This window comes from Phlebotomus papatasi, chromosome 1 (assembly GCF_024763615.1).
Source record: "Phlebotomus papatasi isolate M1 chromosome 1, Ppap_2.1, whole genome shotgun sequence".
Lineage (NCBI taxonomy): Eukaryota > Metazoa > Arthropoda > Insecta > Diptera > Psychodidae > Phlebotomus > Phlebotomus papatasi.
In genome coordinates this window covers 49,490,527-49,504,759 of record NC_077222.1, presented here as the reverse complement: position 1 = coordinate 49,504,759, position 14,233 = coordinate 49,490,527, and the positions used below count along the sequence as shown (strand labels likewise).

The 14,233-nt window shown below is 37.9% G+C and overlaps 4 protein-coding genes across 5 annotated transcripts; 2 read left to right on the top strand and 2 right to left on the bottom strand.

The window, feature by feature from the left end:
* Positions 1 to 843: 843 nt before the first annotated feature.
* Positions 844 to 2,555, top strand: LOC129805252 (uncharacterized). The gene is made up of 2 exons (XM_055853036.1): positions 844 to 1,103; positions 1,164 to 2,555. Exons 1-2 carry the CDS (start codon positions 1,035 to 1,037, stop codon positions 2,499 to 2,501), a joined length of 1,407 nt encoding a protein of 468 aa, XP_055709011.1. The 5' UTR covers positions 844 to 1,034; the 3' UTR covers positions 2,502 to 2,555.
* LOC129805582 (iron-sulfur cluster assembly 2 homolog, mitochondrial) lies at positions 2,521 to 3,176 on the bottom strand. Its single transcript, XM_055853606.1, has 2 exons — positions 2,992 to 3,176; positions 2,521 to 2,931 (listed from the first exon to the last, which is right to left on the bottom strand). Exons 1-2 carry the CDS (start codon positions 3,045 to 3,047, stop codon positions 2,559 to 2,561), a joined length of 429 nt encoding a protein of 142 aa, XP_055709581.1. The 5' UTR covers positions 3,048 to 3,176; the 3' UTR covers positions 2,521 to 2,558.
* Positions 3,177 to 3,193: 17 nt separating this feature from the next.
* On the top strand, positions 3,194 to 13,366 carry LOC129804833 (protein HBS1). 2 transcript variants are annotated; one of them, XM_055852481.1, is made up of 6 exons: positions 3,222 to 3,447; positions 3,513 to 3,754; positions 3,863 to 3,956; positions 5,036 to 5,532; positions 12,218 to 12,623; positions 12,688 to 13,366. In XM_055852481.1, exons 1-6 carry the CDS (start codon positions 3,405 to 3,407, stop codon positions 13,317 to 13,319), a joined length of 1,914 nt encoding a protein of 637 aa, XP_055708456.1. In that variant the 5' UTR covers positions 3,222 to 3,404; the 3' UTR covers positions 13,320 to 13,366. The 2 variants fall into 2 exon arrangements, with proteins under 2 accessions (XP_055708448.1, XP_055708456.1); XM_055852473.1 differs by having other exon boundaries at positions 3,194 to 3,447; positions 3,513 to 3,956.
* LOC129805492 (uncharacterized) lies at positions 8,042 to 9,388 on the bottom strand. The gene is made up of 2 exons (XM_055853447.1): positions 8,718 to 9,388; positions 8,042 to 8,648 (listed from the first exon to the last, which is right to left on the bottom strand). Exons 1-2 carry the CDS (start codon positions 8,925 to 8,927, stop codon positions 8,157 to 8,159), a joined length of 702 nt encoding a protein of 233 aa, XP_055709422.1. The 5' UTR covers positions 8,928 to 9,388; the 3' UTR covers positions 8,042 to 8,156.
* Positions 13,367 to 14,233: the final 867 nt, after the last annotated feature.

The window sequence follows — 14,233 nt, the reverse complement described above, 5'->3', positions numbered from 1 at the left end:
TGAGGTGATGATTCTTATTTTGGACAGGTGTTTTTCTCACGAAATTTCGTGAAGTTTTAGCTTTTGTGATGACTAGGTTGGACAAATGCCTGGAGAAACAAAGGAGCATCATCTCTACGAAAGAGATGCAGTGAGAAATGCCTTGAAAGGCTCCCGGAAAGGGCAGGGAATGAGCGAATCCGCACGTACTTGGAGTACCGAAGTCAACTCACTTTAATGAATGATATGGAAAGTTTCTGGGCTTCTTGTGACATTCCACGTTTCCCTTACATGACCAGGAAGAGGACTTGGTAAGATTGGTTCATAAAATGAAGAACAATGGGCATCCTGTTGAGGCGGATTATCTGTCCAAATTTACAGACAAGTTGTAAAAATTAATAACCAAGTTGTCCAAAATAAGAGTCAAATTCACCTCTACATATCAATTCATTTTTAAACGTATTAAAACTAATTTTAGTAAAAATGAGATGATAAATAGCTTGCCAAGTTTCTAAGCAATCCTTCTGAAAAGAGAGTAACAAGAAAAGTCAATTAGTATTGAAAATATGGCACTTCAAACTTAGGATATCGATGCTTATATGCAGACTGTCCAAAATTATGAGCACTTCCCCTACAGATTTTTGAGTTCAAAATTTAATCATAATGAAGTAAAATATCTCAAAAATTTTAGAAAATTTTTAAAAATTGTGAATATTTCTATTAAATTGATCGATTTTAGGGATAAATTCAACAATTTTTTTTAGTATAAAAACATTCTTTTTACGATGTTTTGTGAAAATCTTTTCATATACCAGGCGCCTCCATTTGCAATCACTAGGCGCCTCCACTTCAAAAGCTCAATCTGAACAACCTGGCGGCTCCATTGTTCGCCACGATTTTGCCTCCTTCTGTCATGGCTTAATTCCTCGTTATCACTAGATTTTTTTCTTATCAGCTTATTTTTCCAAATATTACATTTTAAGCGTGTTTTTTTTAACTGAATTAGGAAGTTGTGCTTACGTGTACAGCATCTCTCTGTAAATTGATCAAGTTCAATGGCTCAATCACTTTGTGAATTGTTCAACAGCATGGAATTTGATAAGGAAGTCAGTGCAAAGGCAAAGGTAAATTTTTTAAGTATTTATGGATTTTAGGATAATAATTTAAAGGATTTTCTCTTGCAGAAAGTCTTCTCTGACGCTCAGGATGTGGCTGAGTCGAAGACCGGCTTTCGTGGCTACAAACTAACAGCATTTACTGATAAAACCTTCGACACTGTCCTCAGTTTGATCAAAGCTAATCAAGATTTAATTGCCGAACTGGAAGAATTGGCCCAAGTATCTCCCAGGAATGTGACGAAAAATCAACTCCGGATGGCTCTCGAGATTGTTGAATTCTACGGGAAATTTTCCTACAGAACTCCTGGGATTTGCCAGGAATTTGTCTGGACCAAAAACTTATCAATTTTTGAGATTATTCTCGATCTCTTATCAGCTTTGCAGGCTAGTGAAATGATTCACGTTAGGGTGGATAATTCCCGGAATGCCACATTTCAGTTTCTCTCTGCTGCATTTACCGTAGAAACAATCAACGAGGAAGAGATTGCTCCACTGCAAGAGGACAAGAAACACTTTGGAACTTTATTTGTCACGGAATCTAGTGACTTGCAGTCCGCGTCGGATATCCTTGCTGAGTCTTTCAGTGACAACACATCCCCCTGGAGGATTAGAAATCTGCTGGTGCAGGAAAATATTGAGGAGAATTTCATGGAGTTGCTTCAGTCGAAATTGCAGAAATATCATCCGATCTTTGTAAACTCGCAGGACTTTCAAGACAGCTTCAGAAGTGCCCTTTCCACTGCCTCGAAAATGCATCTGAAGATATGCAATAACCCTGGTGATGCTGAAGAAGTGAAACCAACGATTGTCCTGGGGCAGAATAGATCCTATTTTGATCAACCAGGCAGTGACATTGCTCCCATAGTTGTGATGAATATATTCAGGACAGTTAAGGAAGGAATTGGTATGGTGAATGCCTCAAATGGAGGAAGTGTCTCGATTTGGTGTGAAAAGCTCTCTATTGCCTATGAGATTGTCAGCTGCGTCAAGGTTCCAAGTGTCTGGATTAATTGCCTGGCTAAGTTTACTCCTGAGATTCCCTTCTCGTTTGTCTTTGGAGGCCTCACCTACGGATCCGAGATTGCAGTTCTGGAGAAGATGCTCTTCCAAAAGCGTTACGGACGCAATAATGCCATATCTCCGGATGATCTCAAGACTTTTTGCAACTATCCATCGACATCGCTGATCATTGGAGGGAAATATCACTTTGAGTGTCTAATGAGTGCCCTTCAAAATGCCCATTTGGAAGAATCCAATCTCATTAAATTGGGATCTGACGACATTAAGAATCGTTTCCGGGAGATACTCTCTTCGTGCACTCGAGTTAAATGCCAGAATCTCGCCAGTGTCTACACTCAGAGGAAGACAATCGTCTTTCCCTTTGGTGAAACCTTCGCTAACTAATTCAGTAAAAGTGAGAAAAATTATATAATAAGATTTTATTGCTTTATCACAAAATTTCTAGTCAATTTTAATTGAGAATGAGGCTCCACAGGAACATCCCTCTTCTGCCTTTGGATTGCCCTCCATCACAAAACCAGCCCTTATTAATTCCTCTTTGTAGTCCAGTGTCGTTCCGGCGCAGTAATCCAGGGAGACATTGTCAATAACAACTCTCGCCTCCTTTGGTCCAAAGACAATATCATCATTGTTGAGCTTGGTATCGAAGTCGAATTTGTACTGAAAACCTGAACATCCACCACCATCAACAGACACCCTGAGAAATGAACCATCTATGCAGATCTCTCGCAGTCTCTTTACACACGAATCTGTCAATTTGAGGGCAGAATTGGGATCTATTTTGGCATTTTCTGATGCAAAATACCTCAGGGATCTGCAATAAAAACAAAATATTGAGCGTCCGGAAACATGATCGAAAGATTACACAACAAACCTCAGAGTGGTATTCCTGGCAAATGGAAAAATAATTTTCCGAATGTGCAATGCCATTGGAAAGGTTAAACACCCAGGTAGCTTTTTTTCACTGCAGTTTTGAGATAATTTAAAGAAAATGTGTGAAAAACTGTATTTTACGCAGTCGTTTTGCGCGTTAGACCTTCCGGGAGAGTATGACGTCGCATTTTCGAAAACAGATGACAACTGATTTTCGAAAATGGAGTTTCAGTGACAGTGTGGATTTTTAGCCAAAAGCGTGCGTTTTGTACATTTTATACAATTTTACCGGGTTACACATGTTCTATTGAGTTGAAAGGTGTACAGGTGTGTCTGGTGTATATAATGTTTGTGAACTAGAATCAAAATTTGTTGAGAATTTGTTGGAATAGACACAAAAAACTAGGAGGAAAAATGTCACGTCATAGAAATGTTAGGTCAATGGACTACAAGGAGGGTGAGTTTTTAGGTTTTTGCAATTTTCCCGTGGAAATCTCCGGCAAATTGAGGAATTTTCTGCAGAATATGAGGGCTACGATGATGTATTTGGCCACTCGGTGGACGACGAGGGATGCATTTCGCCTACAGATGCTCAACAGTGGATCTATGATCGTGCCCGCGGGCAGCAAAGTATTGCGACTTTTATGGCATCAAACAGGGATATTCAGGAGGAGGATGAGGGTAGGGAAGATGATGAGGAACATGAGAAGGAACGTAGGGATTCTGAGAGCTACCAGTTGCCTGAATTGCCAGATGACGAAATGGTAAGATTGATGTCGGTGATGGATGAGATTCGGAGTATTGTGGGGGATTCTGTGACAGAAAAGAGGCTTGTGGAGACAATAATGCGCTTCAATTACGATATGGCACAGTCTCTGGACAGCATTCTCAATCCACCAACTACAACTGCATGTGCCACAGCAACGAAAATCACCGAAAAGGAATCGAGCCCAGCCATTGAAAAAGGTGAGTGAACAGGTGATAAAGTTTAATCAAATGGTGAAATTACCCTGTGTATTTAAGTGAGAGAACTTGGGAATCTCACCTTCAGTCTATTTGATGAAGTGTTCGTGTCCACTAGTGTCCAATCAAACTGTGAACTGTCCTTTTCTCCCTGAGTTTATGTGGTATTCAGCATTAATTGATTTTGCCCTTTTCTCTCTGCTTCCATGTACTCTGCTATGGATTCTTATGCAAGGTAAGATTGTAATCCAGTGCCCAATACAACTCCCCAAACATTCAATAATCTCCGAGACTTGATCAACTCCCGTCTTGATTCGCGATTAAATAACACAAAGAAGTTTTCATTGCCCAAACTCAATACTGCCCAGGGCTCATCTACCAAATCTCCTGGGATCAAATTTAATTTACCCAAGCTATCGAACATTCCCAAAATATCCCCAAAATTGCAAGTACCTTCTGTAGAAAAGAGTCCCAGGGTAGATGATTTGTCCATAGATAAATTATCCCTGGATGAAAAATCAGCAGAACCTATGGAGAATTCTCGATGGGTTATTGACCTGACAACTGCTTTGATAACCACAGATTCTAGTTTTGATCCAAAACCAGCAATCACTGAAGATTTCCCTGAATCAGAAACCTTTAAACCTCAATTTGTAGATTGCGATATCGATACTAATCTCTTAGCGGTTAATATTACACAATATTGCCAAATTGACCTGTCGCCTCTGCTGAGGAAGAAGCTCAAGCAGAGAACGAGGAAGCCCTCCAAAGTGGGCAGTATTTTGTGTAGAAAATTCCGCAAGAGTCATATTCCCAAAATATCTATGAAATTTGAGATGAAAAATGCCATTGAACCATTTAATTTCACAACTCCTTCTCCGGATGATTATTGTTTAAAATTTTTACGAAGATAGTTTAAATAATATTTTATCTTTTAAAAAAAAAGTTGTAAATAATCATAGTTTTTTTTTAAGTAATAATATTTTTGTAAAGACAATTTTTTAAAATACGGATGACTTTATTGCGCGCGATTATTAGCACTTTTTGCCTTTTCCCCTTCCAAAACAAAATAAAATCTGCAGGCGTGGGCCCAAGGTTGCTGGAGAAGTTTGCAAAGCCCCCAGCAGCACCCACGGTCACTGTGACCCCCACGACGGACAAAGCCAACGTCAAGCGTGGCTTCGAAGTGAATTCCCCGAATCTCCAGTCTCCCGTGGTGTCGGGACGCAATACGCCCGAGATCGGTGATGAGGGCAGGACACCGAGTCGTGCTGGTGCCAAAGAAAGCCACCGGAATGCTCAGGAGATGTACCAGAAAGAGCGAAAGTCCGGCAAAAGTCACATTCACATGGTGGTGATTGGACATGTGGATGCAGGCAAGAGTACACTGATGGGGCATCTCCTGTTCGACTTGGGCAATGTTCCGCAACGCATGATGCACAAGTACGAGCAGGAAAGTAAGAAGGTTGGCAAATCCAGCTTCATGTATGCTTGGGTGCTGGATGAAACGGGTGAAGAGAGAACCAGGGGCATCACAATGGACGTTGGCAGCTCGAGATTTGAAACAGACAACAAAATTGTGAGTTTTTATTTTTAAAATTTTTTTTTAATTGTACTTAGGGTAAGTTTGCCAAATTTCGGCATAGTTGCATGCAAGCGTCATAGTCTCAAGTTTGTTTTTTTTAATAGAAATTGATTTTTTCATTCCTTCTACTTAAGGAGTGTTGCTTAGAACATTGTAGAGAGTTTACCGTTTTTATTTACTCTAAAATCATTCTTAATACATTTTAAAATAAATAAAAATATAGACATGGCTTTGGTGTCCTATTTCGGTCACCTTCATTCTCATAGTTCCTTGTCCTTCGGGAATTCTTCCAATGCCTTTTTCACATCATCTGGTTCGTCGAACCGTCATTTTTTATTATTTTTGCATTGTATCTACAGTATGTAAAAACTGAAAATTCATGGAAATTCGAGGAACAAAAAAAGGTGGCCGAAATTGCAAGCTGGCCGGAATTTGGCACATTTACCCTATAACCTTGCATCTCCTGGAGGGGAATTCTGTAACGCTCTGGCAATGTCATATGACAAATTGGGTTCGAATCTTAGGAGAGCTTTTTCGAAAATGCGATTCTGTAGCCGTGACATTGCCATTTCAGCTCACGTGGCAATGTCAGAAGTCACATATTTGAGATTTTTGGCAATTAAAATGACAATGAATGTTAAACAAATCAACCAAGACAGTCTGTATTTGCATAATATCACTAACTAAGTAAAGGCATTTCATTAAAAAATCAGTGAATTGCATTTTCGAACTCATATGACAAAAAAGCTCGATTGACATTGCCAGGATTCGAACTCACGCGTGACAATGACACGAAAATTACAGAATTCTACTGGATACTGCGGAAACAAAGATTATTTTGCAAAATGTTTGTCGAATAACGCAAGATTTTTCGATTTTGTGAAGTTATAAAATAAAAAAGGGTTGGCAAAGAGTCCCAGGTTTTATGAAGTGCTCGAACTCGTGATTTAGATGTTCCCCCCAATTCTGAGATAAATCTTTAAGCCTTAAATCTTTAAATCGCCCTTTAAAGACCGATTCGTATTCTCTGATAAAAATCTTTAATTTTAAAGTGTCAAATTTATTTAAACCTTTAAGACTGTAAATTTCGAATTCTACGCTAAAGTTTTACAGACTTAAAGGTGTCAAATGTCTATAAATCGCCTTTAATTTTAAAGCTGGTCGAGAGGACCTTTTAAACCTTTAAGTGCTGCTCAGTTTGAGATTGACAATTGTTCAAACAGTGTGTTTAATCATAAAGGTGAGTTTAATTTATCACACAGATATATGGAGAGTGATGTACTTGATCATGTTTTTGCCTATTTTCAGTTCTTGAAGCCAATGGATTCAGTATTGGAAGCAGCTGTATGTCACGCTATCAGGAATGAACTCCTGAACAAAATATTGGAGAAAAATCTTGCGTAAGTACTAATTAGAAAGAGAAATAACATTGACAAGGACTGGTTTAAGTAAATATCCTTTTTAGTCGTGCGCAGAGATCACGAATGAGGTATTTGAGAGATGAATCGAATCCCTTTGATGTTCCGGAAAGAGAGTTCATCAAAAACTACCGCCTTCCCCAATATTTGATTCTCGATCTAATTGAGGAATTGAAGCCGCTGAGTAGCCGACACTCTTCAATTTCCTTCCATATTAGAGTCCTTATTGCGATTAACTTTTTTGCTACTGGTTCATATCAGACTGCAGTTGGGATGCAAAACCTTCATAATGTAAGTCAGCCCACTGTATCTCGCTGCATCAATGAAGTTTCCCGTATAATGGATGGATACTTAGCTCAAAAATATATTCGATTTCCGATCACTATTATTGAGAAGAATGAAAAAGCTGCTGTGTTTCAAAATCGATTCAATTTACCTAATGTGATTGGATGTATAGACTGCGTCCACATAGCAATAATTTCGCCACCAACAGTTGATCCTATAAGACCAGCACGCTTGTATCGTAATCGTAAGATCTATTACAGCATAAATGTTGAAGCTACGTGTGACGCCGATATGATTTTCCCTTCTGTCAATGCGCGATTTCCAGGAAGTACACACGACAGTGGTATATGGCTTGTTTCACCAGTACGCAGACTTATGAGACAAAATAGATCAGACCACTTCCTAATTGGGGATTCTGGTTATCCACTGGAACCAGTCCTCTTTAACCCAATTGCTGATCCAACAACCCGACAAGAGCAGAAGTTTAATAAACTGCACAAAGCCGCTCGCAACACCATTGAAAGATCCTTTGGTGTATTAAAATCCGTATACAGATGTATGTTGAAGCATAGAACGCTGCACTATTATCCTGTAACTGCGGGAAAAATAATAAACTCCTGCTTTGCTCTACACAATTACAGCAGACTCCGAGGATTTTACCCTGAATCGCATTTAGATGATAACGATTTGATTGTGCTAGAACCTGAACCAGATGAAACACAAGAAAATATATTACAGACAAATTATCACGATGAAGGACTGAGGAGGAGGCAAGAGTATTGTGCATCACTCTAGAAAAAGAAACAATTATTTCAAGAAATTTTTTAATTCAAGGTAAATTCAAGTTATCACGTTCATTTCTTTCCATTTTTTGAATTCTTGGAAAATAAAGTCATTAATGTTGAAAGTTTGTCATTAGTCATCCTTTGTGAATTTCTGAGCCAGAATTACTGCTGCTTTTCCAAGATTATTAATACCTTCGGCAGCAGTGGTAAGTGCATTCATCATTGCCGTGTTCATCCTCTTATCCTCTTCACGTCTCTTCTTATTTTCCTCCAAATGCTCTGCAAAAGCATCAGCAAGAACTTCCAGAGTGTCCTTTTTCTTTCTAGCAACAGTTGTCGTCAATGGAGGATCATTCTGTTCACGCGGTGGTATCCCGAAAGAATCCATGGTATCAGTGAAGGATTCTTGTGGATCCAGAGGATCAGGTACACTGTCGTGGCCAGTATGAACACATATATCAGGATCCCCATCCACAGCTATTTTTCCAAAGGCCTGTAGAGCTTTTTTTTCCAAGTGAGAGAGCTGCTGTTCTGCTTTTGGCCCACCACCTCCAGTTTCTCCAGTGCTAGCCTTGAGAACACGCTCCTTGTGCTTGATTTGATACTCCCAGTTTTTTAGGTTCTAAAAATGATAACAAGAAAAAATATTGAGTGTGAAAATACATACAACATAACCTCAATCTGTAGATACCTCTTGCCAGTCTGCGGTGTTCCTCTGGGGTGGCCCCATAGAATTCAATTTTTCCGTGAGGTTCGACCAAAGGGGATCATATCTGTCGCTTAATGAGTCCAGAGTATCTCTGTGCTCCAGGACAAAGTTTACAAAGTACTCCTTTTGGCTTAGAAGTGTGTTGGGGCCCCTCTTTCTCTTCTTCGGTCCAGATGAAGCTCCTGGAACCATAAATTGACCTCGTCTCTTATCTACAACCACTTCCTGTTTGAATTACTTACCACTTGAAATTAATTGACCTGAATCGTTCATTTTTGCCAGAAAAAAAGTCGAAAACTGGGAAATCTGTATCTTCCTGTGCCTTTTGCTGAATGGTTTTAGATGGTGGATGGAGCAACCGGAGCAACAGTCGATAAGTTCGACAATACCTGAACTCTATTTGATACACTGCAGGGTAATTTTAACACTGAAGAGAGGAGGAGGTGTGGAAATTGTTCTTTTTATTGACAATAAACCAGAACTGATGCAACACATTAAAACTGAACGTGTTTTTTTGACATTTTGGATAATCAAATTTCTTTAGTGGCGCTAAAGGCTATTTTATCCAAAAAACCTATAACTCAGAATTTGAAATCTTTAATGTCAAAGTTAAAGCTTTAAGTTAAATCTTTAGGCTTCTTTATCTCAGAATTGGGGGGGTTGTCGCTCAAAATACTTTTGCATTATTTACCGTCTACTGGTTCTCAACCGATTTGAACGAACCGATTTATAAGTCACTGAAAACAATGCCCAAAATAACTAAGAGTCACATATAAATTGAATTTCGGATAAAAATTAGTTATTAATTATGAACCGATTCCAAGACCAAGAAAATTTCAAGACCTTCCCAACGAGGCCAAACATGACCTCAATAAGTTGACAAATGCACTTTTTAGAACCCTTTTAACCTTTGACCTTGAAAAATCGTTATTAGGAATGATTCAACGGTATTTTCGTATAAGGACGAAATGTCAGCCTAAATAATTTCTAAAACATATGCAAAACGGAAAAAAATCGCACGACGTGTTTTCGAGTAATCACGAAAAGATGACTAGAGGGGAATGGGGGAAAAATACAAGCCATGTTAAAGGTAACAGTAAACAAACTGTTCTTGGAGGCAGAAATGAATAACATTGGCTCAACGTGAGTCTTTACTCCCAAAATTCAATTCACAATCGAATTTTCAAGTATTTCGAGTTGCAAGCACTTCGGGGTCCCCTATAAAGAATCTCAGCTACCATAAACTTATCTGGGCTTATCACATGTCATTTTCTATTTTAAATAGTTTTGAATTTTCGGAATTTCGAATTCTGCGCCCCTAACTATGGTCTCATGAAGTTGGGATGTTCTGAAAAGTTTTAGCATTTAATGATACTTTTTTCAAATCACATGATTATCAAATCCTAACTATCGTATAAGCCCTGATGGGGGCTTACCTAAATATTATTAAAAAAAAAAACAGTGATAAACCCAGATAAGCTTATGGTATCTGAGATTCTTTAAGACATTTTTGATTATAACTCGGGTCAGGGGACATCAAGAGAGGAGTGCGACCCACCGTTGGATAGGTCTCGACCTCAGCTACAACATACTAAAATTTAAAGAAAAAGCATAGTCTAGTTTTCGAAATATTCGAAATCGATTTTTCGATTAATCTGACCTTCGATTAAATCGGATGAAATTGGGGTGTCAACGCTAATGGCGTTCGTCTGACATTTAATCATTGCTGAAAACAGCTTGTTCATATCTCTTTCCGTTTTTCGCCCAAAAACTCCTGAGCCTGTGTACTCCTGAGAAACGTTCCGCCAAACAGTCATTAGGTCTCGTGAAAATGCTATAAGTTTTCACAACATTACAGATTCAAGCGTTTACCACTAAGGGCGCTGAAAAATATCGATTTTCGAAATTTTCATGGCAAAATATGTACGTATTTTGAAATCCCCATTTCAGTTGTCGATGAAATTTCGATATTCAAATATGTTTTTTATCAAAATTAAAATTTTGAGCATTTTATGTAAAAGTAAGTCTTCAATTATTGGAAGAAATAATTTTTCTATATTGAATTATAACCGTAATAAACCCATATTACCTTATGATATCTAAGATTTTTTACAGAGATCTAAGGAGTGCTTAGGGGAGACTGGGGCAAAAAGTCACAAAACGGATATTTTATTTTTTTACAAGCTACTCGGACACTTCAAAAATTTCTAATTAGCGCACTTTTATAGGAAATTTACCGCTCTACAACTTTGTGAAAGTCATTTTCCTCTATTTTGTAAGGAAATATATTTATCGAGCTAATTTCTAAAAGGTAATTTTGTGGCTATTTTCAAAAATGCTGGAGCAAATAGTACCAGACATTGGGTATTATCATATTTTGATTCGCTTCATTACAGGCTTCCGTAAATTTGAAAAAATACCTAGAGCGCATATTTTCATAGAAAATATGCGCGAAATGCGCGATATGAGAGAAAAGTGAGAACACGAGAAAAGCGCTTTTCAAGCTATTTTAGAAAAAAAACACACAAAAGACTGCAAATCGTTTGACCAATGCAAGCGGCGAGACATGATAATGACGTTTCTTTTCGCCGTGAGACATCAGAAATTGCTTCGCTTTTTTGTTACTTTTTGCTCTATACCTTTTGTTACTTTTTATCCCATGTGGCCATTTTTAATAAAAGGATTTCTGGAGGAAAGAACCTTTGCGAAATTCTAAAATAGCTAGCAGATTCGTATTCAAAAAATCTAATTTATTTTGAAAATATTCACCAGTGCATCAATTTTGGAAAATAAGTAGGTAATAATTGTTATCTTCTGCAAGGAAAATATTTCAAAAATAGGGCTAAAAATTTCGATATTTTTTATTTTCTAAATTCCTTGTTCGAATTCTAAGAAACTTACGACATTGAAGAAGGTCTATGGAGATTATCTATAGAAAAAAATTGAGCCACTATCTTTTTTACCTTGGAAGATAATGAATTTTGAATTTTTCGATTTGTGACTTTGCCCCAGTCTCCCCTACAGCTCGAATTCTGATCAAATGAAATGTTCTATTTCGCTTTTCATTATAGTTTTACAAAATTGGTTTGTTTTTAAAAAATACATTTAATTGAATATTTAAAAATAATTACCTCCTAAAAATTGAACACAAAAGTAGTTTTTTGAATTCTATATAATATAGGCCCTTGAAGTTTACAAAAAGTTTTTTTTGCAAAATATAAAGAGAAAATGTTAGTAAAAATATTTCCTTTTCACTTAAGTATTGCAAATTGTGGTCTTAGAAATTTATTTTAAGATAATAATGTTAAATGTTTTATTAAATCCCAATTAACAATATTTTACATGAAATACTTTGCAAAAAAATACTGAAATAAAAGAAAATGAAAGATGTTCTTTTTAAATTATGAAATAAAATAATGTACAAACATTATTAAATTTCAAATTTTCTAAAATTTTTTATGTGATTAACTGATCTTTTGAAGGTGACATTGTTGGACGCTCCTGGCCATAAAGACTTTATTCCAAACATGATTTCGGGTGCAACGCAGGCAGATGTAGCTCTGCTAGTGGTGGATGCTACAACTGGTGAATTCGAAACGGGGTTTGAGTCTGGTGGTCAGACGCGAGAACATGCCCTGCTGGTGAGATCTTTGGGCGTGAGTCAGCTTGGAGTTGTTGTGAATAAGCTGGACACGGCAAATTGGTCTCAGGAGCGCTTCGATGAGATAGTCGGGAAGTTGAAGGTATTCCTGAAGCAGGCAGGCTTCAAGGAGGGCGATATCACCTATATTCCATGCTCTGGGCTAACGGGGGAGAACTTGGTGAAGACGCCGACAGATGATAAACTTCTCAGCTGGTATTCTGGACCAACTCTCGTTAATGTTATCGGTGAGATTTTTTTTGTTTCAGGCATTTGTGGTTTCTTGGTCTGCAATCCCAATTTTTTTTGCAGATAATTTTAAAACACCAGAACGTTCAGTTGAGAAACCCTTCCGGATGTCTGTGAATGATATTTTCAAGGGTACTGGATCCGGGCTGTGCATTTCGGGACGCATCGAAACGGGTGTTGTTTGTCTCAATGACAAAATTCTTGTGTGTCCATTGAGGGAACAGGCTCAAGTGAAGGGAATTCAGATTGATGAGGTGTCTCATAATTCTGGCTTTGCTGGTGATCAGGTGAGCATCACGCTGTCTGGGGCAGATATATCAAACATTTCAGTGGGTCATATGCTCTGCGATATGGCAAATCCTGTGCCAGTGGCGCAGAGAATTCGTGCTAGAATTGTCGTCTTCAATGTACGTGTGCCCATTACCATTGGCTTTCCGGTTCTGTTGCACCATCAGTCATCTATTGAGCCGGCCAGCATCGTAAAGCTGAAGGCTCAGCTGCATAAGGGATCTGGAGAGGTGATCAAGAAAAATCCTAGATGTTTGGGCAATAATTCTTGCGCTCTCGTCGAGATTGAGACTATAAAGGCCATTTGTGTGGAGAAATACTCAGATATCAAGGAGCTTGGCCGGATCATGCTCCGAGTGGGTGGAGTCACCATTGCTGCAGGTCTCATCACAGACATTGTTAAATGATTTGTCCGGTTTTTTTTTGGACCAATAAAAGGGCGAGTCCCGAAGAACTTCTTGTTTTTTTCTCTTCCTGTTTCATGAAATTCATTTTTTTCAGTCAGTCCGCGAATGCAATGATTCCATTCCATAATGAATAAGTCGAACGTCGAACACATCTTATCATTCTTCCGAATATTCCCATTTTACGAACAGATTAGGCATCACTAATGTGGAAATGAGCAACGAATAACGAACTAAGGGCAGAATCACATTGACAATAAAATGCTCGCTGTAGCCTCAACGTATTTCGTTAATTTACGCATTTTCATTTCAATTCTTAACGCAAATTTTCTATTACCGTATTACCTTATCTCATACTCGGTGGCACCAGGTGAAAATAATACAAAAAAATTGAAGAAATAAAACGAAAATTCGATAAACGGTGAGTAAAAAAAACTAAGAGAAATTAATTGTACAGTATTTTTTTGCTCACCTTTTATCGCATTTTCGTTTAATTTCTTCAATTTTCTATTATTTTCACCTAGTGCCACCGAGTATGAGATAAGGTAATACAGTAATCGAGAATTCGCGTAAGAATTCCAATGGAAATGCGTAAATTAACGAAATACCGTGAGCAATTTATTGTTAATCCTTTAAGGACGATTGGGCCACCTGTGACCCAAAAATGAAATTTTTCTTACGGTGTTCTAAAGCTGTATTTTGTTCTAAAAAGTTAGAAAAAATTATTTTTTCTGACCCTCGATTTTTGACCTTCTCGTCCTTAAAGGATTAATGTGATTTGCCCTAATTTAGCAATAAAGTGGAAAGTTTAAAAATTTGTATAAATTTAATTTCGGATAAATTACAAAGGTAGGGGAGGGAGGGGTAGTTTCATACATGCATTACTTACGAAAATACATGTTTTTGAGGCAATATTG

Excerpts from the sequence above, each read along its gene's own strand:
- LOC129805582 (XM_055853606.1), bottom strand. The coding sequence starts at position 3,047 with ATGGCATTGCACATTCGGAAAATTATTTTTCCATTTGCCAGGAATACC. Across the intron at positions 2,932-2,991 it reads GCCAGGAATACCACTCTGAG|ATCCCTGAGGTATTTTGCAT; the intron begins GTTTGTTGTGTA and ends TTTTTATTGCAG.
- LOC129804833 (XM_055852473.1), top strand. The coding sequence starts at position 3,405 with ATGTCACGTCATAGAAATGTTAGGTCAATGGACTACAAGGAGG. Across the intron at positions 5,533-12,217 it reads TTGAAACAGACAACAAAATT|GTGACATTGTTGGACGCTCC; the intron begins GTGAGTTTTTAT and ends GATCTTTTGAAG. Across the intron at positions 12,624-12,687 it reads AACTCTCGTTAATGTTATCG|ATAATTTTAAAACACCAGAA; the intron begins GTGAGATTTTTT and ends TTTTTTTTGCAG.
- LOC129805492 (XM_055853447.1), bottom strand. The coding sequence starts at position 8,927 with ATGGTTCCAGGAGCTTCATCTGGACCGAAGAAGAGAAAGAGGGGCCCC. Across the intron at positions 8,649-8,717 it reads ACACCGCAGACTGGCAAGAG|AACCTAAAAAACTGGGAGTA; the intron begins GTATCTACAGAT and ends TATCATTTTTAG.
- LOC129805252 (XM_055853036.1), top strand. The coding sequence starts at position 1,035 with ATGGCTCAATCACTTTGTGAATTGTTCAACAGCATGGAATTTGATAAG. Across the intron at positions 1,104-1,163 it reads AAGTCAGTGCAAAGGCAAAG|AAAGTCTTCTCTGACGCTCA; the intron begins GTAAATTTTTTA and ends TTTCTCTTGCAG.